General features: G+C 44.0%; 1 protein-coding gene across 6 annotated transcripts in view; it reads left to right on the top strand.

Moving 5' to 3' along the window:
* The window catches only part of herc1 (HECT and RLD domain containing E3 ubiquitin protein ligase family member 1), a 68550-nt gene that overhangs the window by 4333 nt on the left and 38160 nt on the right, over positions 1 to 26057 (top strand). For 5 of the 6 annotated variants that reach the window (XM_084001786.1, XM_084001783.1, XM_084001782.1 and 2 more), the window contains exons 4-25: positions 275 to 469; positions 3482 to 3793; positions 4034 to 4130; positions 6624 to 6767; positions 6972 to 7099; positions 7377 to 7521; positions 7882 to 8053; positions 11600 to 11734; positions 11903 to 12068; positions 12877 to 13002; positions 14950 to 15171; positions 16406 to 16558; positions 17131 to 17263; positions 17724 to 17915; positions 18473 to 18697; positions 18899 to 19072; positions 19162 to 19276; positions 19368 to 19488; positions 20685 to 20856; positions 21614 to 21983; positions 25421 to 25541; positions 25664 to 25715. In XM_084001786.1, coding sequence (XP_083857912.1) covers positions 275 to 469; positions 3482 to 3793; positions 4034 to 4130; positions 6624 to 6767; positions 6972 to 7099; positions 7377 to 7521; positions 7882 to 8053; positions 11600 to 11734; positions 11903 to 12068; positions 12877 to 13002; positions 14950 to 15171; positions 16406 to 16558; positions 17131 to 17263; positions 17724 to 17915; positions 18473 to 18697; positions 18899 to 19072; positions 19162 to 19276; positions 19368 to 19488; positions 20685 to 20856; positions 21614 to 21983; positions 25421 to 25541; positions 25664 to 25715 — 3670 coding nt within the window. The remainder of the gene's footprint in view (positions 1 to 274; positions 470 to 3481; positions 3794 to 4033; positions 4131 to 6623; positions 6768 to 6971; positions 7100 to 7376; positions 7522 to 7881; positions 8054 to 11599; positions 11735 to 11902; positions 12069 to 12876; positions 13003 to 14949; positions 15172 to 16405; positions 16559 to 17130; positions 17264 to 17723; positions 17916 to 18472; positions 18698 to 18898; positions 19073 to 19161; positions 19277 to 19367; positions 19489 to 20684; positions 20857 to 21613; positions 21984 to 25420; positions 25542 to 25663; positions 25716 to 26057) is intronic. The other variant, XM_084001784.1, reaches the window with a different exon arrangement.

The following is a 26057-nucleotide window of genomic DNA, read 5'->3' as shown; positions in this document are numbered from 1 at the left end:
GTCCTACAGTGTTAAAGCAACAATATACATATGAGAGAACCACAAACTGAAGGAACACAACACTAACAGTATTTACAAAAAAAAAAATCTTCAACTGCTTTTATCAGCCAGCGCAAACACCCATATGAGAAAGACTCAGGTTATCTGATTGACCAGTTGGGCCAGATGTATTTTAGATATCAGTTTCTCCTGTGTGTGTTGAGATGTAACATATTTACTGCAGTTGTTGAATGTCATTGAGAGGGTTAAAACCACAGCCCTTTGATTTTTGCAGGTATGTCGAATGGCGTCGGACTACTCCCGCACCTGTGTCAGTCCAGACAGCATACAGACTGGCGAGGCGCCGGTGGTGTCGGAGACCTGCGAGGTGTATGTGTGGGGCAGTAACAGCAGCCACCAGCTGGTGGAGGGCACGCAGGAGAAGATCTTACAGCCCAAGTTGGCCGCCAGCTTTGCTGATGCACAAACAGTAAGAGGAGACAGTTAACAGACTAATCTGCTGAAGAGCTGTAACAAAACATAATAATAACATAATATACATTTTATTGAATTATTGAATTAAATAAAATGCAAAGCTATACTATACTACTACACTGATAACACATAAACATGATGCTGTAACAATGTAACAGTCCTGTATTTTTCACAAAAAGATGTGTTAAATTTTTCAGGATTTTGGCTCATAATGTTGACTTTTGAGGTGGGGTTGGGAAAAAAAATCGATAGCACAGCAACAATATTTTGTGTGGTAATATTTTATCAATTTATCCATGGCAACTGTCAGTCTGTTCTTAATTTTATTTGTTGGTCCTGCACCTGTAGTGCGTTTGGATGTGTGTGCTCTACTCCACTTTTGTGTTCTCAGAAGTATCAGTTTTTTCTCATATACTATAAACTGTAGATATAAGTTTTTGCATTTTGGTATTAGAATACTAGAGAACGAAAGAACATTCTGACTGATTTCATTGATTTGAATCACTCATCTCATCAAGCTTGGCAAGTGTGTTGCTGAGGACCTAGAGAACTGCGACTGTGTCAACTGTGAAGCTTTTTGAATGAGCAGCTGTGGAGAAAAGTTTTTCTACACGTGACTTGACTTGTTGGTTTGTAAAAACATGCACAAACTTGGTAGCATGCGCGAACACATGTTGAAACCGATCTTCTAACTGGCCACACCGAGGATTGCGTCTCTCAAACTGGCAAAATAACACGCGCGATCCATTTGGCATGTTTGCCTTAATGAATATGCAAATATGGGCATTTATGCAGGAACGAGCAAAATAATGGGAGGAGTAGATGCAAATAAATGTATTTTGCGCACGAAATCAGATTTACCAAACTGGAACCTGATTGCAGTGGCTGTTGAAAGCCAAGTCTGGCAAAGCTATCCGCATCAATGGCTGCGGTTATTGAGGCGAGGAGGAGGCGTAGGCACAACGGAAGGCGACAGAGAGAATACATCTTTTCTGTTGGCGTCAACATTTTTGGAGTGATGGAAGAAAAAAAAATAGACATACTGTATTGCGCAATGCGCATCCAGTCATGTCACGTCGGAGCTGTTGGATGAGCTAAAGGCTGATTTGGAGCCACTCACAGGGAGTTAGTTACGGTAATACCTTTCATGGCAAAAGTTCTTTAATCTCTACATTTTCTCGTGTCGAGGTCATTCCAGCGAGCTGTCGCAAGTCCTTTAAGTGCGTCACGCACGCTGTGTGTCTCTCCTCCAGTGCGCTCCTCCCTCCCTTTCCAGTACCTGGCTGCTCGGATCTGGGACCGGGACTGAGAGACGTCACTGCTGCCTTCACCCTGTCTTTAAACCGCCTGGTCAGGGGGTTTAGTGTGGCCCGAGTGTCTCATCTGAGCTCTGTGCCATTGTTTGCAATGACAGCAGGTATCCCAGTTACCTGCTCAGCTAAGACAGTGAGCTGCATCTGATGCTCAACACCGGTCACAGCATCTCTTCTACGTTTACTGAGGTTTTATTATAAACCAAATTTTCTTTTGTTCTTTGCCTTGTAGGCCTTTGTCCTCATCTTCTCTTCACTTCCTCTGCTCTCTTCTTGTTTTACTAACCACATTTAGTTTTTCTCAGATAATCTCCCACGTTTTACTTCTTTAGCCGTTGCTCAACAATATGTTTATTTGCCCCTCTCTATTAATGCATTGGATCAAATTTCTTTCTACATTTGCCGTCATCCAGCTCTCTGTCCACACTCACCATGGCAGAAATGATTGCAATGAGCAAAACCCTTCCCCGATTTCCGCGTGTTGTCATTTAGGCAGTTACTCTTAGTAGATCACCCGCAAAACACGCAAAATTTTAACACAAGCACGCTATTTAGCGCTCCTTATTATGGATCTTAGTAAATCAGACATGCGGTGAGCGCAGTACAGTGTCTCCAGCATGTGCATCTATCCATCTATGCAGATTATACACTATGTGCATTGTTTTCTTCACATGTTCACATGGGTTGCTTTTTCCTTTTGCACATTTGGGTTGTTTCTGTAATTGCTAATTTCACATGTCAAGACTTGATTGTTACTAGTTCTCCTGAAAGCTTAGGTCATAGACACATTTAGAAGGGACACTTCTCTACATGGTGACGCAATGCATTCAAATTCAAATTTCACCGTCGTTTTCGCTGAATAAAGGCAATGTGACGTGCTGTATTGGTTACAGATAGAGACAGAGCAGGCAACATCCCGTTGTTTTTATTTCCCTCCTATAATGTACTGTATTTCCCTTGTTTCTAGTTAAAGAGGGAATGCACATTGGTATGAAAATAACAGACACTTACAAACCAGATAAGTCACATATTTCCCACCTAGCGCCTCCCTGTTTTTCTCATCCTGTCACTGTCCATTAATGTATGTCCAACTGATGTGCACTGTGACATGAGGATTTCCTGTGGGTTACACAACTGTGTTTTTTCAGGATGTTCTGAGCTCGTGAATAAAGGGGGAAATCACTAGTATAAATATTCAAGAAATTGTAATTTGAGTGAAAGCATTATGAAAAAAAAAAAGTAAAAACCTTGTATTTGGCCAAACCATGGTAAAATCCTGATTTTATAAGTGTGATCTCACCTGCCCTTCATTTGCCCAGCTTTAGTAATAATGGCATGTAATGAAAGTAGATACACTCTCACCTTGATTGTATTGGACGTGCCTCTCCACTTTGCTGCAAACCAAAGTGACTCAGTAGATGGGGCCAGAAGTTCCCTCTGTCAGTCTGTCAGTCAGGGCCAGCGGTCATTACAGGGCTGCAGTAAATATATAAATAAATAACCAGAAATAAAAGTAGGTTATCAAATAATGCTGAAATAATGAGTAAAAGAACTAAATCAATAATGAATGAGTAGCCAGATTAAAAAGGCAGGAGGTTTTAAAGTGTGCTTTTAAAAATCTGGGTAATATGTTGCTCTGTTGGCCTGCAGCATCTGGTCACACACAGACACACAATGCTTTATCTCTCCTGCAGATCGAGGCGGGTCAGTACTGCACTTTTGTGATCTCCTCTGACGGCTCTGTCCGGGCCTGCGGGAAGGGCAGCTACGGCCGCCTGGGCCTCGGCGACTCCAACAACCAATCGATGCTCAAGAAGCTGACCTTCGAACCCCACCGCGCCATCAAGAAGGTGTCGTCATCCAAGGGCTCAGATGGCCACACGCTGGCCTTCACTACGGAGGGTGAGGTGTTCAGCTGGGGTGACGGTGATTATGGCAAACTGGGTCACGGGAACAGCTCAACACAGAAATACCCTAAACTTATCCAAGGGCCACTGCAGGGGAAGGTAGGGTTTCACACGGCACTCAAGCACCACTCGACACACGGTTCTTTACCCACATGGTTTTCACATTTCAGCTCTTAAACACAGAGCATCAGGCTCTTCGTACTGTTTGCTTCTGGCTTTGAGCTCCTTTTCTGCTGTGCCTGTAATTTTGCAAATTTATGAAGGGAAGATATTTTTGCTTGTGTGTTCACTGGCATTAACAGAGTGTGGTGATGTGCGTGGCTTTTGTTTTTGCATCAGGTGGTGGTGTGTGTGTCTGCTGGCTACAGACACAGTGCTGCAGTCAGCGAGGATGGAGAGCTGTACACATGGGGTGAAGGAGATTTTGGAAGATTAGGTAAGTTGTTTCAGACATGGCATGAAGATGTCACGTTCTCTTGAAGTAAACCTATCTTTAAATATTTGACCTGTGCTGTTTTGTTTATTGTCTGATTTGCCGGAGTTAAAACTTCTCTACAGATTATGACAGGTGACTTTATGACAAAAAAAGGAAATGAAGGTGATTTATGTTCGCTTTTGGATGGTTTCAATGTGACACACCCAAACTACCTTACAGAAATGCATCCATCCAGGTTCCAAGCTCAAACCAACAACGTGGGTCTGCAGTGTATAAATTAGGGATTCAAAAGCCATGTTTACGTGATCCAGCACTGTCTATTGGCTGGTCAGTCATTTTTAAATTTTGGCAGTTGGGTCCTGTTTATCTTTGCAACAGTGGCACTTCTATACTAATTAATAGGAATGACTAAGAAAATCTTCCTAGTCGAATCTGATTTGTCAGATTTTGCCTTTAGACAAATTTAATTATTCAGTTGGCATAAGAACAACAATAACATGACATTCTCCATCCATCCTTTTCCAAATCTCACTCATTAGACTTGCGTGCACAACATGCGTCACTGTCTCTTGGGGACGGTGTAGAGATGAGTACATATGAGTTTGTGCTGTGAATTGATGTGTGTATTGCGAATGAAAACTTGTCCCATTGTCAGTGCTTGTAGCTGGTTCACAGATTGAGTGTCACAGCACCATGGACAGCGCTGTTTATTGTGTGTAGTGGTTGTGTATGTGCATGATGTTTGGATTGAAATAGGCTATACATCTTGAATTATTAGAAAACAAAGAAAGCAGTGAGCACCCCCATGTAGTCAGAATGGTACGATCTTTTTTTCATAATCACATTTTGTGACAATTCGACAACAAGATTGTCAGTCTAATCAGACTTATCCAAATCAAATCAATGAATCATCAGCTATTCCCGGTCACCCCTACTAATAATAATCACTGGAAGGAAGTAAATCATTTGGGGATGATTACTAGATTCACAATCAATGGTTTCCTGCTACCCAGAATGCATTGCTCTTGACACAACAAAAACAATGCAAATGTGCAGAATGACTGAATATTCTTTATTTTACTGAAAATACTCAAGTCTTCCCTCCTGTGGGTCATGGACTCTGAAGGTTGTGGCTCTGATGGAAACCCTAGCACAGTTGAACACATTGCACTATTTATACTGCCTGTTTTAGGTTTCCATCGGGTTCAAACTAATGACTTTGGATCAGTGTGACGTAAATCACAGTGATACACAACTGAGCTGAGACATTCGCTCACCAATGAAGAGATGGTTCTCACTGACTAACCCCTAGTGCAGCTGTGGTTAGAATGGTTTGGCTCCTCAGTGTGTGTTATCTGCTTCAGTCAGTTTCATTTACGGTACTGTGCATGGCCCCAAATTACAAATATGCTCCACAAGGATTCATAAGGTGTTCAGTGTAGGGTAGGGATTGGTACCTTTCCAGGGTTTCCCACAGCGCTTTCCTGTGAAGGCGGCTGCCTCAACAACAAAGAGCTGCCGCCTAAACTAACTTTAAAAAAAAATAAAAATATAGCGATATTCGCCGCCCCCCCCCTGCTTTCACATTTTAATTGATACGGTACTGATACTCAGTACCTGAGAATCGGTACCGGTATACAACGGTACCTGTTTTCGGTACTTTTTGTGTGTATGTGTGGTAATTAAAGTTATTTTGTCTATTTAAAAATAATTGTCAAAATTCTGAATTTTGAATATTTATTTCTCTACAACATCACTCCTCAGCCTTTAAGAGTGTTTTATGTTTTAGGGATGGGAAATGATTTTCGAATAATCGAATAGTCATTCAATGAAAAACAATTGAATAGTTCATGAGACTATCTTGTCTGATGAAATGTTCCCTTTTTACTCTGGCAGAAGGAGAAACATGGAAAGACTCCTACAGCCATCAAAAAGTTCAACTCTGTAGGTTAAATAAAAAAAACAAATGAAACACAGCGCATTTTCTGCAAGGTGCCAACTTTGATGCGAACCGGAGAATATTCACGTATTGACGACAAGAGACCTCGTCCTTGTTTAGATGTGCTCTCATTACGTGAGGAGCATAACACCTTAACCCTAACACTCTGTATAATTTGAAGCATAAAATTGCCATCCATAGCACAAAGACACATACTGAAGGAATAGATAAAGTAGCTGAGTAGCAATGGTCTGAAAGTGAGTGTGATGAAGTTGCTGCTTCTTTAAAGAGAGAAGGTCATTGTTTGTTGAATTCTGACATGTTGCTGTTGTGCAAACTTACACAGAAAACAACAATTTCAAGTGTGTTGACACATCACATGCTGAGGGTGTGTGTATTTACCTTTTGACCCTTGACTCACACAAGAAGAGAGGGTTTTAGTTTTGTATGTTGTCACCTTTTTCACTACTCCAGAGTTTGTAGGTCTGACTTTTAGTTTTGTATTGTCTATAATTCCTGACTGTTTTGTTTTTTAATTGGCTGTCAATGCACAGGTCACGGTGACAGCAACAGCCGAAACATTCCTACCCTAGTAAAAGACATCAGCAACGTGGGAGAAGTGTCTTGTGGTAGCTCCCATACCATCGCTCTGTCAAAGGATGGAAGGACTGTGTGGTCCTTTGGAGGAGGGGACAACGGTGTGTGAACCCTCATTTGTCTATTTTAAATGTTTTACTTTAATAATTCTGCTAGAGTCTAGCATTTCTCCAGCTTGTGCACTTGCTACAGTCAGCTACTGCTACAGTCATAGTAGGGTCAAGATTTTTCTGTTCATGTTCTGGTCTGTGTCAATGCCAAATGCCATGATACTGTAAATAAATGAGTCATGTGTTGCTCCGCAGGAAAACTTGGCCATGGTGACACTAATCGAGTCTACAAGCCAAAAGTGGTGGAAGCCCTGCAGGGGATGTTCATCAGGAAAGTGTGTGCAGGCAGCCAGTCGTCTCTCGCCTTAACCTCCACCGGACAGGTAGGATGTCATTCCTGTGTTGTTTACAAAGAATACAAGCTGTGGTTTGCTTTTGGACATTTGTCCCAAAACAGGAATGTCCCACAGCTGTTCATGCGTTCTCACTGACAGGTGTTTGGACATCCATAGTGATATTTTTTAGGGTCAGGACTTGTTGTGCAGCAGCTTTTCATGGCTTTGTCTCATGTGACCTCACTAGTGTTTCCTTGAACAAAGATCTAGCAGAAAACTGATTCAAAGATCTAGCAGAAAACTGATTCATGTCACTTGTTTCTAGGTTTACGCTTGGGGCTGTGGTGCCTGCCTGGGCTGCGGCTCCTCTGAGGCCACAGCTCTCAGACCCAAACTAATCGAAGAGCTGGCTACCACCAGGGTGGTGGACATCTCTATAGGGGACAGTCACTGCCTGGCCCTGTCGCATGGTATTTTTGACCTTTTCTTTTTGTCTCTCTCTCCTCCTCTTTTTCTCTGTTGATGTTTTACTACAAACTCATTTACGGTACATACTCAATCCTCCACTGCCACTGTCAGTCACAGTCTGAATGCTACTCTGCTGACACAGCAAGATTATGCACTTGTTAAACTTGTGACAGAAGTGTTGCAAGCAGTGTGATGTATTAGCAAATACATAGACCAAATTTGTTTAAGCTAATGCGCAACCTCTGCAGAGCACATAGTAAATAGAGCCGCATTTCAGCTCCCATTACCTATCCCATTATTGAATTACCATCTTAGCCATGAATAAAATCATAATACTTGTTTTTAACTCTACCACCATCTAGACAATGAGGTATATGCTTGGGGCAACAACTCCATGGGCCAGTGTGGCCAGGGCAACTCTACGGGGCCCATCACTAAGCCCAAGAAGGTCGTTGGCCTGGACGGAGTTGCCATTCAGCAGATCTCAGCCGGGACTTCTCACAGCCTGGCGTGGACGGCCCTGCCCAGAGACAGGTCAGCTACCAGCAGAGCAAACACACAGAGGGGACAGCAGGTAACACTGTCCAAAACTAAGATTAAGCAGGAAATCCAGGATCTTCACGTGGTGGGAGGAGGTGGAGTCGAGCGCTGATGTCATCACATCCCGGGTCTTCAGTGGTTAATGGAGATTGTGTAATATAAGCCAAAGTTCAGTAACAGTGTGTGAAATGCACCGCAACATTGTTACAACTGGAAGAAGCAGGCTGTGATACATGTACCACATGCACACACACACTTTCATGTTTTGTGTCAGGCATAAAACTGCAATAGTTGACTTTGTACTGTATATATACATTGTATTTATTATTGTTGTTGTATATTTGCATACAGAATCAAAACAAGAAATATCTTCTAATGAGATTACAACAGCTTCTATTAGATACCTAGTTAATATTTTTGCACTTTGTTTGTGCACTTATGATATAAAGGACACTGAGCTGTACCATCAAAAATCATGAGGACAGTTCAAGAGAGCCATGACCATAAGACTGGTCAAAGATATTTTAAAGATAATGGAAGTCTTTGAGGAACGGTTATTGTGTTTATGGGTTATGTAACGTAATGTAATGGCCTCGCCGACCACTGCGGTCTACAGCGCTGCCTCCACTTTTACCTCTGTCTTGAGAGTCACCATCACTGTGTTTGTTGTTGAACCCTGGAGTCTGATCTGTCTTCTAGTGCACTTGTTGCTTCACATCCATGATAACGTAAATTAAATGGCAATGACGGATGGCTGCGCTGTTTGAAATGAACAAATCCATTTTCATACCTAAAGGCAGTATAAAGGAGGGGTAGTCAGTGTTTAGTCAGCGGGTGTGGGTGAGCAGGCGTGCGGCTGAGTTCTGGATGTATTGCAGTTTATTGAGGAGTTTGGATGGTGAACCATAGAGGATGCTGTTGCAATAGTCCAGTCTGGATGTGATGAATGCATGGATGAGGGTTTCTGCAGCGGAGAAGGTGAGTGAGGGGCGGAGATGGGCGATGTTCTTGAGGTGGAAGAAGGCGGTCCTGGTGATGTGATTGATGTGGAGGTCAAACCTTACTGTCGAAGATGATTCCTAGGTTGCGGGTGTGTGATGAGGGAGACAGAGTGCAGTTATCGAAGGCGAGGGAGAAGTTGTGACTGGCTTTGGTGCGGGATGTGGAGTAAATGATGATTATGTCCGATTTGTCACAGTTCAGTTAAAGATAGTTTGTTTGCATCCATGATTTAATTTCTGTGAGACAGTTGCTGAGTGTGGAGTGGGTGGTGTTGGTGATTGCTTTGGTGGAGATGTACAGTTGTATATCGTGGGCGTAACAGTGAAAATGGAGTCCATGTTAACAGATGATCTGGCCAAGGGGGAGCATGTAGAGGATGAAGAGGAGGGGACCAAGCACCGACCCCTGGGGGACGCCTTGTGACAGGGGAGCGGTGGTGGAGGTGCAGTTGTTGACGCTGATGAACTGTTGTCGGTTGGTGAGGTAGGAGTGAAACCAGGAGAGTGCTGTGCCGGTGATGGATGCAGGATGAAGTGGTTGATGGTGTCAAAGGCTGCTGTGAGGTCGAGGAGGATGAGGATGGTGAGGTGCCCAGAGTCTGAGGAGAGGAGGAGATCGTTGGTGACTTTCAGGAGGGCTGTCTCGGTGCTGTGTTTTGAGCAAGGGGGCAGTTGTCGGTCTGAGAAGTGAAGCTCACTTCCGTGTTCAAAAAACTGCAATCCCCTCGAATTCCTCTGGGGGCTGGTGTCAGAAGGGAGCATTCTCCATAGACCCCCATGTTAAAATCGCCGACTTTACATCCTCAGTAAACATGTTAAAAGCCTGGTGTCAGAACGTTTTTTCGTCTCAATCGATAGTTTCTACCCCCGCACACACTCTGAGGGGGGTGAATTTTACCGTTTTACCGAACTCTACCGTTTCACTGTTATTATTAGATTAAAACTCTGGCCAATTAGGGTGCGGAAACGTTGAGTGACAGGTCCGAGCAGCTCCGTGGACAGCTGCTTCGAGGCCAGTGGGCGGGTTCTCGGCCGGCCAATCCAACATGGCGCTGTCCAGGCCGCCATATTTGAGTCACAAAAACGACTCCCCAAAACCAATGGGTGACGTCACGGACGCTACGTCCATTCTTTTTACAGTCTATGGTTTTGAGCGAAAACCAGATCGGAATGATTCAAACAGGTTATTGGAGGTGAGGTGGATTCTGAGTTGTGAGGCGACGGCACGTTCCAGGATTTTTGACAGGAAGGAGATGGAGATGTTATTTGGGTTGTCAGGGTCCAGACCGGGTTTTTTGATGATGGGTGTGATGGCAGCCAGTTTGAGGGTTTGGGGGACAGAACCAGAGCAGAGGGAGGTGTTAATGAAGTCAATGATGAGTGCGGAGATGACAGGGAGGCAGTCCTTGATGAGTTTGGAGAGTATGGGGTCCAGGGTACAGGTGGAGGTTTTTATTCCAGTCATGATGGTTGTGAGTTGTGCTGGTGATGATACTGGAGAGAAGTGGGTCAGGTGCTGGATAGTGGTGGGCGGGGAGGCAGGGGGGGAGATGGGAGGGATCCTGGAAGTGTTGAGGTTACTGTAAATGGTGTTGATTTTTGTTTGGAAGAATGATAGGAATGATTGGCACTTTTCAGTAGTGAATGATGAGGAGGTGTTGTCGTGAGGTTTGAGAAGGGAGTTGATGGTGGAAAACAGAGCCTTGGGGTTGTAGGAGCCAGAGTGGATGAGGTGGGAGTAGAGGGTGGTCCGGGCAGCGTGGAGTGCTTCTTTGTACTGTTGTAGGTGGTCGGTATAGGTGAGAAGGTGAACTGTTAATCCGGTTTTCTTGCAGAGTCTTTCAAGTTGTCTTTTCCGGGTCTTCATTTGGCGGAGTGTGGGGGTGAGTGTGAGTGTGTAATAGTTAAACATGGCTGTAAGTTAACGCTACAAAACTAAACGCAAAATAAACTGCCCCCCATGTCACAGAAGCAGAGCTTTCTACAGCTCAGCTACCTGCATTGTCATGGTACTTTCTATGGCAGACAGCCGGGGACAAAAGAGCTTATTGTGATTAAAATGTGTTGTGCTGACTGACTGCACTGACTATGACCGAGCAGTATGGACTGTCAAAGCGTAATGTGCCTTTTTTTGTTGGGGTGTTGGCCAATTAAACATCTAACAGCGTTTTCTTACTCCAATCTACCATCAGTATATTGACATTTTAAAATTCACTATACGTTGAAATCTGCAAGGGACAAAAAGCCTGGATGCCTCAGTCTCTGTTTTTCTTTGATCTTCCTTTTAGTCCCCCACCATTATAAAAACGCAATACTAAATTGCAACAGATCAGATCCCCTTTCATGGACATATTGTCAATTTAGATGACAAAACGTTCCCATAAATGCAGGCAGTCATTATGGTAAAGGGATCATTCATGACCGTGTTTCTCCACAGTTTTGCTGTGAGTGGTTTTATAGTTTTCATATTTAGTCCTGATTCCGTCCATCTCTTCACCACATGAGAAGTTGTTAATATTTACTCTCTATGACTCTCCAGACAAGTGGTGGCTTGGCACAGACCGTACTGCGTTGACCTTGAAGAAAGCACCTTCTCACACTTGCGCTCCTTCCTCGAGCGCTACTGTGACGGCATCAACAGTGAGGTTCCTCCCCTTCCCTTCCCCTCATCCAGGTAGGTGCTTTTTTACCTTATCTATTTCTAGCAAATTCAGATTTCTTGTATGTGCTTCTACAAGTGTCTCTTGCCTATGTTTGTGTGTGAAGTTTTAATATGGACTGCTAGAGGACAGATTTGGAACATGTCTCAAGCTAAATTTTGAATAATTCGTTGTATTTGCAGGGAGCATCATAACTTCCTGAAGCTGTGCCTTCGGCTTTTGTCCAATCATCTGGCTCTGGCTCTGGCTGGGGGCGTGGCCACCAGTATCTTAGGTCGGCAGGCCAGGCCACTGAGGAACCTGCTCTTTAGGCTGATGGACTCCTCTGTGCCAGACGAGATTCAGGAGGTAAGAGAGAAGAAACATACAGACAGGTTTTTACTACTAATCATGTAAAATCCCCTCAGTTTGAAAGGTTGGAACAGGAGAACTTTTTTTCTCAAGGCATTATATTTAAAAATAGATTCACTTTGCCACGACCTGGCTCAGGGCCATGACAAATAAATGAGGAGGGCACTGATTTTACGCAATAACATGATTATTTATTACAAAAAGTACTCAAATAAAAACTGCAATTATGTGATATGTAAGTCAGTAGTACAGTAGTGTACGTGTGGTTGTGTGTAAGTGTGTGTTTTGAGGTGCTGTAAAAACAGAAAGCAAAACAAAACATACGTGGGGTGATCCTCCACACCTGAGAGTGAGAACAATGTGGAGGCTGAGCTTATATGACCTAAAGTCACACAACCCAGGCATACTGCGTTGGACAACTAATGGGAAGAGGAGAATTATTATTAGAATAATCACAGATTAATATAATGACACCAAGGAACCGTCACACTTAACCTTTTTTTCAGCTCGAAGTAGAAACATCTTTTTGTTGTGACAAAGTCCACCTCATGTATTTCAACATGATCATTTCTCCTCTGCAGTCGGGCATCTATAAAAAGTAGCTTCGTACAAATCATGTTAATTATTTCCTGCGTAGCACTAAGAGATCACACATTTACTCATTGACTTTTCTTTCTTAGAAAAATATCTTTTGATGCCTTCAGCTTTAAATTTCTGTCTCTCCTCTCATCAGTGTCAACAGGTTTTATAATCTGTAAATCTGAAGCTCTTTATCACATGACATGGCTCGTGTTTGTCCCAACAGGCGGTGATTGAGACGCTGTCTGTGGGGGCGACCATGCTGCTGCCTCCACTGAGAGAGAGGATGGAGCTCCTTCACTCCTTGCTGCCTCAGGGCCCTGACAGATGGGAGAGCCTCTCCAAAGGACAGGTACCGTCTGCTGTCCAGTGCACGGGCAGAGCTTCCATCCCGCTCTGTCAAATGTTGATTTAAAACCAACACTTCTGAACACAGCTCCCAGTTTCAGAGCCAGTGAGGCTATTGACAGGAAATGTTTTGGTCAGTAATGGATGATCGATGCTGCTTTTACACCGTGAGCTCAGGGTCACTGTGTTTGGTCGGTTGTACGGGCAGCGTAAAAGGCTGTGGTTCGCTTTCTTTAAGTGTTCCCTTTCAGCTACAAACTTTCTGACAAAGACGCCTCAAATATGGGACTCTGTGTTCCCGGCAAGCCTGCTTGGTAGTCTGGCGCTGAAACTTTCCATTGAACTTGTCAATAGAAGTTGCTGCTGTAGAAGGAGCAGTTTAAAGTGTTAATTGTTTTAGACTTAGATTTCCAGGGAGGGGAAACTTAGAGCATGGCTGTAGCGAAACATTGTGCGGAACATTTTTGGAAATATTCTCGTCCAGTTTCTTGCCAGGAGTTTGATGAGCAGACGCTAGAGCTGAGCAATATGGCATAAACATTATATCCTCACACCACACCTGATTTATGGTTTTAATCATTTTTTCCCTACTTAAAAGCTGTTAATGTTAGTAGTGGCTGTCCTCTACAGCTGTCAGTGCCACAGGCTCCTCCCACTCAGCTGCTGCCTCTGTTCGGTGCTGAATACATGAGTCGTGCTGCTGCTTTTAGTCTCCACAGACTTTTACAGACTTCACAGTGACGGTGGTTTGATCCAGATCGAACACTAAAAACTCCACACACCACTTCCAGATGACTGAGGAGACGCTGGTCTCTTAACTGTTATGCTGATGTTTCACCTGTGTCTGAACAGAACTCTGTGTTACTATGGTAACCACAAAGGCTCAGGGAAGAGGTGGCGTCTCCATACTGTAATTATCCAGGTGAAATTCAGTTTTTATTTTAAAACATTGTCCAAGCATAAATTCAAATCTATATAGATTAAATGGGTTTATTGCTCAGCTCTAGGAAACGCCGCAGTCATGTCTGTTTGGTAAATATGACGCTACAGGCAGCAGTTAGAAGTTGGCTCATCGTAAAAACTGGAAACAGCTCACCTGGCTCTGTCCAGCCACGTCAAGCCAATTCTTATCTATTTGATTCAATTTAACAACAGAGGTTCTTTTAGGGCACTTGTCAGAAAGATTATTATTACACTGATTTCTGAGACTCAGCATGTCCCACCATGTTTGTTGCATAGATCTCTCACTGTTTGAGCCTGAGTTGAGATGTTTTCATGCTACACTTGATGATGATCACATGAGAAGCTAACTGGCTATATGACTTTAACTCATAGCTATAAGGATCAGGATTAGGATCACGGTGGGGATACAGTTGGTCCCTCCCCCTGAATAAATATGTGCAGATATGAGCCGAATTTCAAAAACTGTATAATTGATGAGCACAGATAATACGCTGTCTGCTGACTGGGCTAAATTCAGGGACCTGTCTATTGGCTCTGAGTGTCAGACACTGTAGGACAAGTGGTTGTTTCCTGTGGTGCATTGTGGTGGGATTAGGCTTTTACTAAAATCGAATGAGAACATTTTAAACAGTTAGACAAATTGCTGTTCATCGGTTAAAATCAATAAATGGCAAAAAAAAAAAACCTCTTTATTGAGAAATATAACAAAATCCTTGTTTTTGTGGTTCATGAAATACATTCCCACCATCAAGGAAAACGAGAAAACACAGAAATGTCATTAGCTTTTGCTAATGTGTGGGGGAGGTTTGTGATGACCCCGAGCTGAGGCCAACTTTTCTTCTTGCACAAACTTGTTTACTCTGGCCTCACGAAACAAACATCTGGTGACTGACCCAGTGTTGTCCTCACCATGAACCCACTGTACCAACATGTTTTGTAGCACGTAGTGTAGATTTGTGAACTACGTGCATGTGTGTTTGTGTCACAGAGGATGCAGCTCGACATCATCCTGACCAGCCTCCAGGACCACACCCATGTGGCGTCGCTCCTCGGCTACAGCTCTCCCGCTGACGGCCCTGAGGTGCTTTCATCAGGCTCGGGCTTTACAGCTTCCCCCGACCCGACGTACAGCGCCACAGCGGGCCATCCTGACACCCACCTGGCTGAGATCCTCATGAAGACGCTGCTCAGGAACCTGGGCTTTTACACTGTGAGTTTGGTTCCTGATGGCGGCGGCTGGTTCAGCAGATTGCCGTTATTGATTTTAAAAATGTGCACTATTCAATAATAAACCCCTTATACGAGACATCACTTAGGAAGGAAGTCAACATACAGAGCTCAGTCGTTTCTCTCGTCTCTGCAGCTTCTCTCAGTGCTGGAGAGCCGGAGCGGAGCATGACTCATGTCTTATCCTTTGTAATGTTCACCTGCTGGCTCGTTTCCTGGCTCTGCAGTGGCTTGGCTTCTGTGCCTCGCTCCCCAAAGACGCCATCTCATTGATTGTAGCACAAAGGCTGTTTTCCAGTATGTGTGTGATTATGCGAGCCTGAGCAGTGACTGATGATTAGGCTGCAGAGCTCGCCACATTTGAGTCACTGCATTAGGTCTATTTTTATTCCTCCTCCCCAGCGACAGTCAGAACTGGAGGCAGATTGTTTTCAGGTTGTCCGTCGGTCCATCTGTCCTGTTCTCGGAGACGACACATCCCAATAACTTCTTGATGGAACTTCTTCAGATTTTTGCACAAATTTTGGCAGCTAAAGGTCACAGGTCAAGTGTGTGGAAACCTCACAAAACTACATTAGATTAGATTAGATTAGATTTTGGTGGTCAAAGGTCAATCTCAAGAAGACCCGATTCCTTTTTTCTCAAGACTTCACAGTTATGACAAAATTTGACACAAATGGAAATGATTCTGGATAAACAGGGATGTAACCTGAAACTAATCTGATTTGAGGAGGGGATTCTAGTTTCTTTCTGCCTTTTCTTTCCTCTGACTCCATCTCTTAGACTCTTCTGAATGGAAAAACCAACGCATCGAAAAATAATGTACTTAAAGCAGTTAATTGTGAAATGGGCGGATACTAAGAAAGCAGTTCATGAAAGCTTGGTGCAGGACAAGCAGGGATTCTGGGCAACTCTATAAAATATTCTAATTTTCAGCTCTTTAATTAGTTCAGACTCAGTTTGAGAAGAAACAAACCATACTCGCCTCTTTTGCAATATTCACAACCAACTTGGGGCAAATCACCACTTGTTGAAAACCCACACAAACACACACACACACACACACACACCATCTTGGCTATAAAACACCTGGAACAGTTTCATAAGTGTGTCAGAAATCATGAATTAACCCTGAAGGTAGATCTCATGTCTGTGATACCAGTGAACCTGTACTTGTTCATACCTGATGTGTGTGTGTGTGTGTGTGTGTTATACAGGATCAGGCGTTTGGGGAGCTGGAGAAGAACAGCGATAAGCTGCAGCAGGGCATGTCGTCGTCTGACAGCAGCCAGCCAGCTCACCTCCACCAGCTGCTCTGCTCCCTGCAGAAGCAGCTGTTAGCGTATTGCCACATTAACTCTGTCACTGAGGTATGGACCCGTCACTGTCCCTTTGGTGTTTTCTGCTCTGTAAATGTGGGGAAATGGGGCAACGGCACAATCAAACAGTCTTCATGCATCAGCTTCTCGCTCCTTAGCCACTAGGACCATATGACTAATGGGGTTACATCATGATGTAAGACTTGAAAGGCAGATGCCCCATGATGCCAAGGAAAATAATGTGTACTGTTACTGTACATGCTTTAAATAATGAATAAGGGCCAAAAGTTTTGTCGGAATCAAAGAGAATAAGCACAACTGAGATGTGGTTGTCTAGTGTTATGGGTTTTCTAACTTGATTTTCTTTTTCAGATTCCATCTCTTGAACTTCTCTTATTTCCTCTTTCACTCATTTAGTCCTTAAATAGAACGAACAGTTGGGTTGTAACCTTTAGATCATAAGAGGTTTTCATGTCTGATGCACGAAACAAAATGGCTCCTAATCGCATCAATTGTCCACAGTTTCAGTGGCCATGTTGGTGGCAAGATGTAGGTTTATGTTTTTCTTTTAATAAAATGCATATAATAAATGAAAATATTGTGATCTCTCTGTCTTTGTTTAGAATTCCAGCAGTGTGGCTTTACTCCACAAACATCTGCAGCTCCTGCTGCCTCATGCCACAGACATCTTCTCCCGCTCAGCCACTCTGATCAAGGAGAGCTCCTGGAATGGCAGCATACGAGAGAAGCTACAAGGTGAAGATGAGCAGTCAATTACTCCTGCAGAGGCAGATGTGCCTCCTCAGCTCTCACTCCGCTGCTAGTTTCACCTTTGCCTCGTGGTTACTTTCGTCTTTTCATTGTGAAATACTTTCATTATCTCTTTTTCCGTATTGATCTTTCATAGAATCTTGGGTTCACTTTTTCACACATTTTCTCATGCAACTGATTAATTGTCAATAACTGCTGGTGTGAAAAAAGTGATGGAAAATGTTCTTTTAAATAAATTGTATTGAATGCAATAAAACAACACAGAAACAAAACTAATTTTGGTGAGGTTAATTATTTGTACTCTAACCTTAATATGGTTATTCAAAGAGCTAAGTGATAGGAATCTCATTACCCCGCATCTGTATTTGGATTTCTGTTACAAAAACTACACATCTCATTGTCATTCATTCTGTTGTCATTAACTGGTCTCCATCATCATCTCCAGATGTGATCTACGTCTCAGCAGCTGGCAGCATGTTGTGCCAGATAATCAACTCCTTGCTGCTGCTGCCAGTGTCGGTGGCGAGGCCTCTGCTGAGCCACCTGTTAGACCTGCTCCCTCCCCTGGACCGGCTCAACAGGCTGCTGCCTGCAGCGTCTCCTCTGGAGGATCAGGAGCTGCAGTGGCCTCTTCATGGTGAGTTCGAAATAACCAACTTTGCAAATCTATATTTTGTCCTGTCTGTTGTCCATTTTGTGTTGATGACATACAGTTTCTTCCCTATAGGATGATTAAGTACTTTGTGTCATAATGTATGGTGTTGTGCCTCGGTATATAGTGTCATGTTGTGTTTTATTGTGCTGTCATATCGTAGTGTCAAACTTTAAAGGGGAACTATGCAAGTCTGGTCGCTTTGGCCTCCATTCTCCCTCATAACCAGTTATAAGCCATTTATTTAACCATCATCGTGTGTGTGTGTCAGTGATAACCATGGACAATGTACAAGGTTTGAGCCTATATTTCCCACCATATGCATCAATTTAATGATATATAATATACTGTATAGGCAGCTTGGTGGTACAGACACTGGGTTTGTATTTTTGCAGTTGTGTTCAACTCTGTCAAGGTTAAAGGTCTCACTGAGCCTGTTAAACATGTCTGCCAGTGTGGACCAGCTGCAGGGCTCTCAGCACCATCATTGATCCTTATATTTCTGAAATCAGTGCAACATATGTTGTCCTATTTTCTTCCAGGTACCTCTGACTTTGCTGAGCCAGCCTCAGGAATGTCCCTGCCACAGCCAGCGCTGTCCTGGGTGTGGCTGGTGGACCTGGAGAGGACAGTCGCCCTGCTGGTCGGCCGATGCCTTGGTGGGATGTTGCAGGGAGCTCCTACCTCTATGGAGGAACAAGACACGGCTTACTGGCTTAAAACGCCACTCTTCAGCAACGGCCTGGAGATGGACATCCCACAGCTTGGTAAAGAGGGGACAAATACGCTGTAATTGTGTTCGATCACTGGTGGTAACACGAGTGGTGTAGTTATGTGACTTTAGATCCCACTTCATTATTTATTTTTCTAACTTCAAGAGATGGATGTGTTTGCTCTTTTGTCCTATTTTTAGTCTGTGTCCTACACAATCTGTTTATATGTTAACGTTTGTTCACTTATGTCCTTAGACACATGCATCAGCTCTTTGTTGGAGGCAGCTCTGTCTGGTAATGAGGAGCAGAAGCCCTTCGACTGCACTCTGCGTCCTGACTTGAGTGTCTTGGTGGACTTGGCTCTGGGTTCCTCTAAAGAACCTGCCAACAGCCTCTGGATCAACATGCAGGACTATGCTATGAGCAAAGGTCTGCCATCGGACCAGGCTTATAATGACTTCCATTGTTTCTGAAATAAACCTGACGGTGCACTGACTGTGCCATGTCTTCTGTTGCAGACTGGGACAATGCGTCTCTCAGTAATGAGTCCCTGCTGGACACTGTGTCCAGGTTTGTGTTGGCAGCCTTACTGAAGCACACAGGGCTGCTGGGCCAAGCCTGTGGAGAGGGCAGGTACTGTATCATGATAAGATGCATGGGATTAAAGGTTTCCACACTGTTCCATAGGACCAGCCTGCTTTAAGTAGTGTATTTTTATTTTCAGGTACCAACCGTCCAAGTCCCTTGCAGAGGTTTATCGCTGCGTTTACAAGGTCAGAAACCGACTTCTGGCCTGTAAGAATATGGACTTCATCCAGACCCGATCGTCTTCACGTGAGAGGAGGGTGAGCAAACACAAGTTAGATTCACATATACACATTTGCATCTGGAACTTTATCTGCAAGTTTTATTTCCACTGAACTTTGTGTAAATGTGTAGAATATAGAAGCTTTATTGTCATTGTAAAAAAGAATAAAACGAAATTGTCAGTGGCCTCAGTGTCATAAACAAATATACACAAAATAACATAGACAACAAGACTGGCCGATTAAATCCTGCCAGCTGTGGACATGCTTTGTGTGGCAAAGCTCGAATGTACACACACACACACACACACACACACACACACACACACACACACACACACACACACACACACACACACACACACACAAACAAAAACACAAAAAAACAGTAAGACACCAGAGAGCCAAAATCATGTTGTCAACCGTAGCCCCCAAAAATGCTTTTCTCATTTCACAGGAACATTTTGTGAATGTGTATGAATGATCATGGTGGTGGTCAGAGGGGCTGTCTGGCGCACGTTGGCAGCCACGCTTCCGTCAGTCTGCCCCAGGGCAGCTGTGGCTACACACGTAGCTTACCACCACTGATGTGAATGTGTGTGAATGAATAATGGTTTCTGTACGCGCTTTGGGTATCGGGTATCAATAAAAAAGCACTATATAAATGTAAACTATTATTATTATTATTTTATATAGTGACAATGTATAATGTTCATCTGCTCACTCAGCACTCCTCCAGACAGGCAGGCTCCATGACGCACTGTATCACTCTGCCTATCAACTGTTTGGATCAACAGTGTGTGGAAGAGGCAGAGTGATACAGCGCGTTGCGGAGCCTGCCTGTCTGGAGGAGTGCTGAGTGAGTTGGTTAGTTCCAGATAAACTGACTTCTTTCCGACCAGCCGATGCGTTGTAAATATTTACTTTAGATCGTACTCTTGAACTGGTGTATTATTTTGAGATGGGACTTATCGTAGGCGATTAAAATACGTTGATTAATAGTCCCTCATTCACAACAGTGTACTGCCTATGTCTCAGTGCAGCACGATGCGCCGGTGTTTCTCAGTGGGGGAGAGCAGAGACCTTTCTACTGAAGATGTTGTACTTAGTGGCCATTTGTACCTCATACAGCCCCGCTTCAAAAAAACTAAACTATCCCTTTAAAGAGTTTCTTAAACAACTCGACTACTTCATCTTTAATGAGACATTTTCTCTGCTAATCGCTGCGCGCTCAGATTTCAGACAATCAGGACTCTCTGGACATGGACCCCCAGGAGCACTCGTTCACGCGTACCATTGACGAGGAGGCGGAGCTGGAAGAGCGAGCGGACCGCGAGAGAGAGGAGGGCCACCAGGAGCAGGACGATGAGGAGGAGGACAGGGAGCACGAAGTGATGACGGCAGGCAGTGAGTGCATCTGCCCTGGAGTGGTCTGCTTTTATGCGTTCAGCCTGCAAATCATTATCATCAGTGCTGGGTCACTGATTTAACAATAAAAAGTATTTTTACAATTTATTCGGTCACACTAAGTATTTCACCAAGTAGTTTTATGGAGAGAAAGGTGTTTCTGAACAGTCTCATCTAAAACACGCTCACTCTCAGTCACCCTTGGAAAACATAAAAAATATATTATAGCACAGCGCTTCAGTGACTTTTCATATCTTCTTTTACTGCTGCACAGTCAAATAAACTCTGCAGTGACACACTCAGGTGGTGTTTATCAGCATTTAGCGATCAGCCTGACTCAGCAGCTCCCAGAAAATACTGTTTGTGGTTAACTACAAACAGCACTTGGAAATCATGAAATTGCTAATAAAGATAATCACAAGAGGGGTTTCATAGCTGAGCAGAGCACAGCATGTGATGATCAGCATGTGTAAGTTTGCTGTGTGACCTCTGATGTACAGCAGAGTGGGGGCTCTCACACTCACGCATCATGGGACGGTCAGCTGTAGAATAACATCTTCATACAGTAGTTGTGGTTTTCAGGTGTAGATGAGTGTGACAGTGTGTTTTTGGTGTGGTGCATTCGCATCAGCTTTGTTTTCAAATTCTAGTAGACCCAGCGTGCATAAAGCGGTGGCTGCTCTTCCTCTAACCCAGCACTCTGTGTGTTTTGTGTGTGTGTGTGTGTTTGCGTGTCTGTGCATATCGCACAACACAGAAATCTTTCAATGTTTCCTCTCAGCACGGGAGGTGGCTCGCAGTCGGGACCGAGAGCGAGCCAGCAGCAGCACCGGCCTGGGCTCCGGGTCCGGTTCGCGGAGCGGAGGAGGAGGAGGTGGAGGGGGAGGAGGCAGCGGTGGCGGCGGAGAGGAGGACACCATTCTGTCCCAGGAGGGGAGGAGGGGCAGTGCGGGTCTTCCAGAGGGCCAGGATCTGTACACAGCAGCCTGTAACTCAGTCATCCACCGCTGCGCCCTGCTGGTGCTCGGGGTGAGCCCCGTGCTGGGCGAGCTGACCAAACAGAACCAGGAAGAGGGCCAGACCCAGTCTGCCACAGGAACACAGGAGTGCCTCAGCTTCATGACCAGGTCAGAGAAAAGCCAGTACCCCCAGACATAGTCTTGTGTTTTTATTGTCACTGCAGTATGAACATGTGCAATAAACACACTGCAAAATCTAAGACAATGTATTAGTGCCATTTGAGGTCAAACAAAAATGCTGAGCTGAAAGAGAGAGGAGTACATGGGTTAGTTTTGGTGAGTGAATGTGCAGGTCACAAACTTGAGTGTTTTGGAGTTGTTGGGTTGTGTATTTGATGAGGTTGATGAGGGAAATCATCAAACACACATGAGCCTCCGTAGCGTAGCTCTGAGCAGCTCACGGCTCTGCTCTGCCGTCCTAAAAACAGCTTGCACTAACAATTAAAGGTAACGAACCTACTGCTAAAACTATAGGGATTGTGGCAATGGGCCAATTTGCCAAAATGTTGAACTATCCCTTTAAAACATTGAAATCACAAATCTGTGAGGAAAAAACTCTCAAAATTGTGTTAATTGTCCACATGTCCAACCACTTTGCAAGGTTGGACACGTGACTTGTTTCGCATTATGGCTGCAGTAGATCTCTGGGTAACCCAGAGTCACCTGCAGCAGAGGGAGGAGGTGACAGATGACGGAGCAGTGACTCGTCTACGTTCTTCATTCAGCCTCACTCAGCAGAACTGTAACGCACAGTTCAATATTTTTTTATTTATCACAAGTCACATCGGCACTGCAGTACTGACCAGTTTAATCGCACATTGCAGCAGAAATAGTCTGCTACTGTGCAGTTAGATGGTGTCAAGTTTTTGAATTTCAATGTCCACACCAACCATGAACAACTCCAGAGTGAGAGGTCAGGGACAAAATCTGCACTTTCTGAAGATCATCCAGTGAACGTGATACAGTCACTCTCCTTCTGCGTTTTCTCGCTGAGCCATCGCAAGTGAACTGCTAACTTCTTTTAAAGAATATATTTGGATCATGAGACACTTTTCATTTGGCTCAGACTGCTGAAGGCTCATATAACTGTTGCTGGCAGTACAGGTTTTTATACAGAGCAAGGTCTATGGATTTGGTCCTGATCTCTTATCTCTTTAAGAAGGAATCTCTTTGCAGCCAGTATGGACAGGAGGAACAATTACAGCACCAAGAAATCCAGATGAGAAAACACAATGGAGAACAAATTGACCAACAAGGCATGTGCCAACAGGAAAATTGAATAGAAGCGAACTTGACATGGAACATAATATCCAGTAAAATTAATCTACCCAATGCCAAAAATGCGATGAAATCAGACTGACACAGTTCACTTTGTATGGTCCAATCTGAGCAGCAGGCTGCGGTGGAAAGGTACACCTGTTGCATAATCAGAACAAGTTTGCGGTGTTCACCTAACACCTTTACCTAAATTTCACGTGTCTGAACTAGTTTGATCCGTGCGTTGACCTACATTTCCACTTCACGTAACACCTGGAGTCAGGCCCGCCGATAGGGGGGGACAAACGGGTCTGCTGTCCCGGGCCCAGGAAAGAGGGGGGGCCCACAACTGGGCCCTCATTAAATTGTGGACTTTTTTTTATTATTATTATTGTCAAATTAGTCCTATGTGGAAAAAGATATGTTTAATACATTTAAGTCTTTCTTATTTGTTTTCTTCCTAATTTCCCTTTAAAATAGTGGTGGTCAAGAACCCCCACCCCCCACCCCAAACACAAAAATGGTTTGGCCCGTGATCGAATTTGTTATTGACGTTATTATTAGTTCAGAAGGCCTACACTCAAAATGTCTGGTCAGCACAAGTCCGGTGCCCAGAAAAGAAAAGAAAAGAGAAAAAGAGAGGAGGAAAACAAAGGGTTGAGGAATGCTCTAAACAAATATTTAAAAAAATGTAGTGACGGTGAAGCTGGGACAAGTAAAATAGAGCAAGGTAAGTAGTGCGGCCAACCTGGTAACGTAACCTAACTGACGAACGTTAATTAGCCTAGCTTGTGCAAAAGCCTGACAAAACATGTTATCTTTGACAGAAACAGAGAGGAGGGAGGTCAAGCAGCAGTCAGGTGTCAGGAGTCAGGCTACGGATGAGGAGAGAGAGAGGGTGTGTCAGTGTAACGATGGAGCGGAGCGGCAGAGTGAGGCTACAGGTGACAGAGAAGAGAGAGGGTGTGTGTGTCAGTGTCATGGTGGAGCGGAGCGGCAGTAACTTTACCGGCGGTGACAGAGAAGAGAGAGAGGGGGTGTGTCATGGTGGTGAAGCGGAGCGGCGGAGTGAGGCTACAGGTGACGAAACAGAGGAGTGGGACATAGACGAGAGGAAGAAGAAGACAAGAGAAGAAAACAAAACAGAGGAGATGAAGACAGAGGAGAGGAAGACAGGAGAGGGAAAACGGAGGAGAGGATAATTAAGACTGGAGAGGGATACAGAGGAGAGGAGAAGAAGACAGGAGATGAAGACAGAGGAGAGGAAGAGGGGAGGGAGAAATCAGAGGAAGACAGGAGAGGGAAACAGAGGAGAGGAAGACAGAGCAGGAGGAGAGGAAGGAAAGGAGCCGGAGCACTGCAAAAACTCAATATCTTACCAAGAATATTTGTCTTATTTCTAGTCAAAACAATCTAATTCTACTTAAAATAAGACTCATCACATTAAAAGCAGCTTGTTTTTAGACACTTTTTACTTCTTTCAAGCAGATTTTCACTTGAAATAAGTAGAAAAATCTGATAGTGGAGCAAGTTTTTCTTTCTTATTACAAACACAAAAAACTTACTTTCACTGGCAGATTTTTCTACTTATTTCAAGTGAAAATTAGTTTGAAACAAGTGAAAATGATCTAAAAACAAGTTCATTTTTAGGTGATGAGTCTTATTTAAAGTGGAAAGAGTTTAGTTTTGACTAGAAATGAGACATTTTGACAAGAAATAAGACAAATATTCTTGGAAAGATTTTGAGTTTTTGCAGTGAGGAAAGGAGGCGAGATGGAGAGGGGGGGGGGGGCCATCTAACATTATCTTGTCCCGGGCCCAGCCAAGACTGTCAGCTGGCCTGCCTGGAGTGAACCTCATGACACCTTTGTGTTAATGTGTGAGCCCGAGGCCTCTGCCACAAACCACTGATTACCTCGCCCTTTTACCAGAACTTTTACACTGTACTTGGCAAGTGTTATTAAGTGCATTTTTGCTTTATTTTAAAATCATCTTGTTTGGATCAGTTACACTTTTAAGTTGTTGCGTGGTCACTGATAACGATGATCAGAATCAGGTATGTGTTTTGGTCCAAAGCAATAAATGTAAGAAGAGGGAAAACTATTTTGAAATAGCTATAGATATAGATGTATAAAGATGAAGCGTAGTACGTACTGATAGATAGATGAATAAAAATACTAACAAAGGGGGATTCACATCTGTAATTGCATAATATAACTGTGTGTTGCGTAATGCTAGATAAATTAAATCCTGATTAATGAAATTCTGCTGTGTGTGTGTTTGTGCAGGAGTGAGAGTCTGAGTGCAGAGAGCCGGTCAGTGCAGAGCAGCCCCAGCTACAGACTGATGAAGTCCAGGAGTGAGTCTGACCTCTCACAGCCAGAGTCGGACGAGGAGGGTTACACTCTGGTAAAACTCACACACACACAAACACACACACACACACACTCACTCACTCATTCACTACATAGATGGCCTCTGTGTTTGAACTGAGGTCTTTGCTGAGCTTTCATCTCTGCTTTGTCCCTCAGAGTGGAAGGAGAAACGTCGACCTGGACTTGGCTTTCTCTCACAAGAAACGAGGTAAAAATCATCAGTAGTGAATCTTTGTGACGTTGTGCGTGAGGCAGGGAACACACTGGACACATGGCCTGTGTGTGTCGGCTGTGGAATGCGTCGATTTTAATTGTGACACACATCTTAGCGGTTTAGTGCGACACACTGCCCGGGTGACACATGTTCACCTCACAGCTGTTGCACATGGCCTCTAGATTCTGGGCATAGCCTGTAATATTTCACGTGTGATGAACCAGCAAAATCAGACAGAAGGAGCAGAACATTACATAAAACCTGCCATACCAGTTTTCCTGAATATCTGACTGAGACATAGACACAGATATAGTTAAGCAGCTGCATGTGGAAGAC

Source organism: Trachurus trachurus, assembly GCF_905171665.1.
Source record: "Trachurus trachurus genome assembly, chromosome: 3".
Classification (NCBI taxonomy): domain Eukaryota; kingdom Metazoa; phylum Chordata; class Actinopteri; order Carangiformes; family Carangidae; genus Trachurus; species Trachurus trachurus.
The sequence above is the reverse complement of the archived record's forward strand: the minus strand, read 5'-3'. Positions and strand labels throughout refer to the sequence as shown.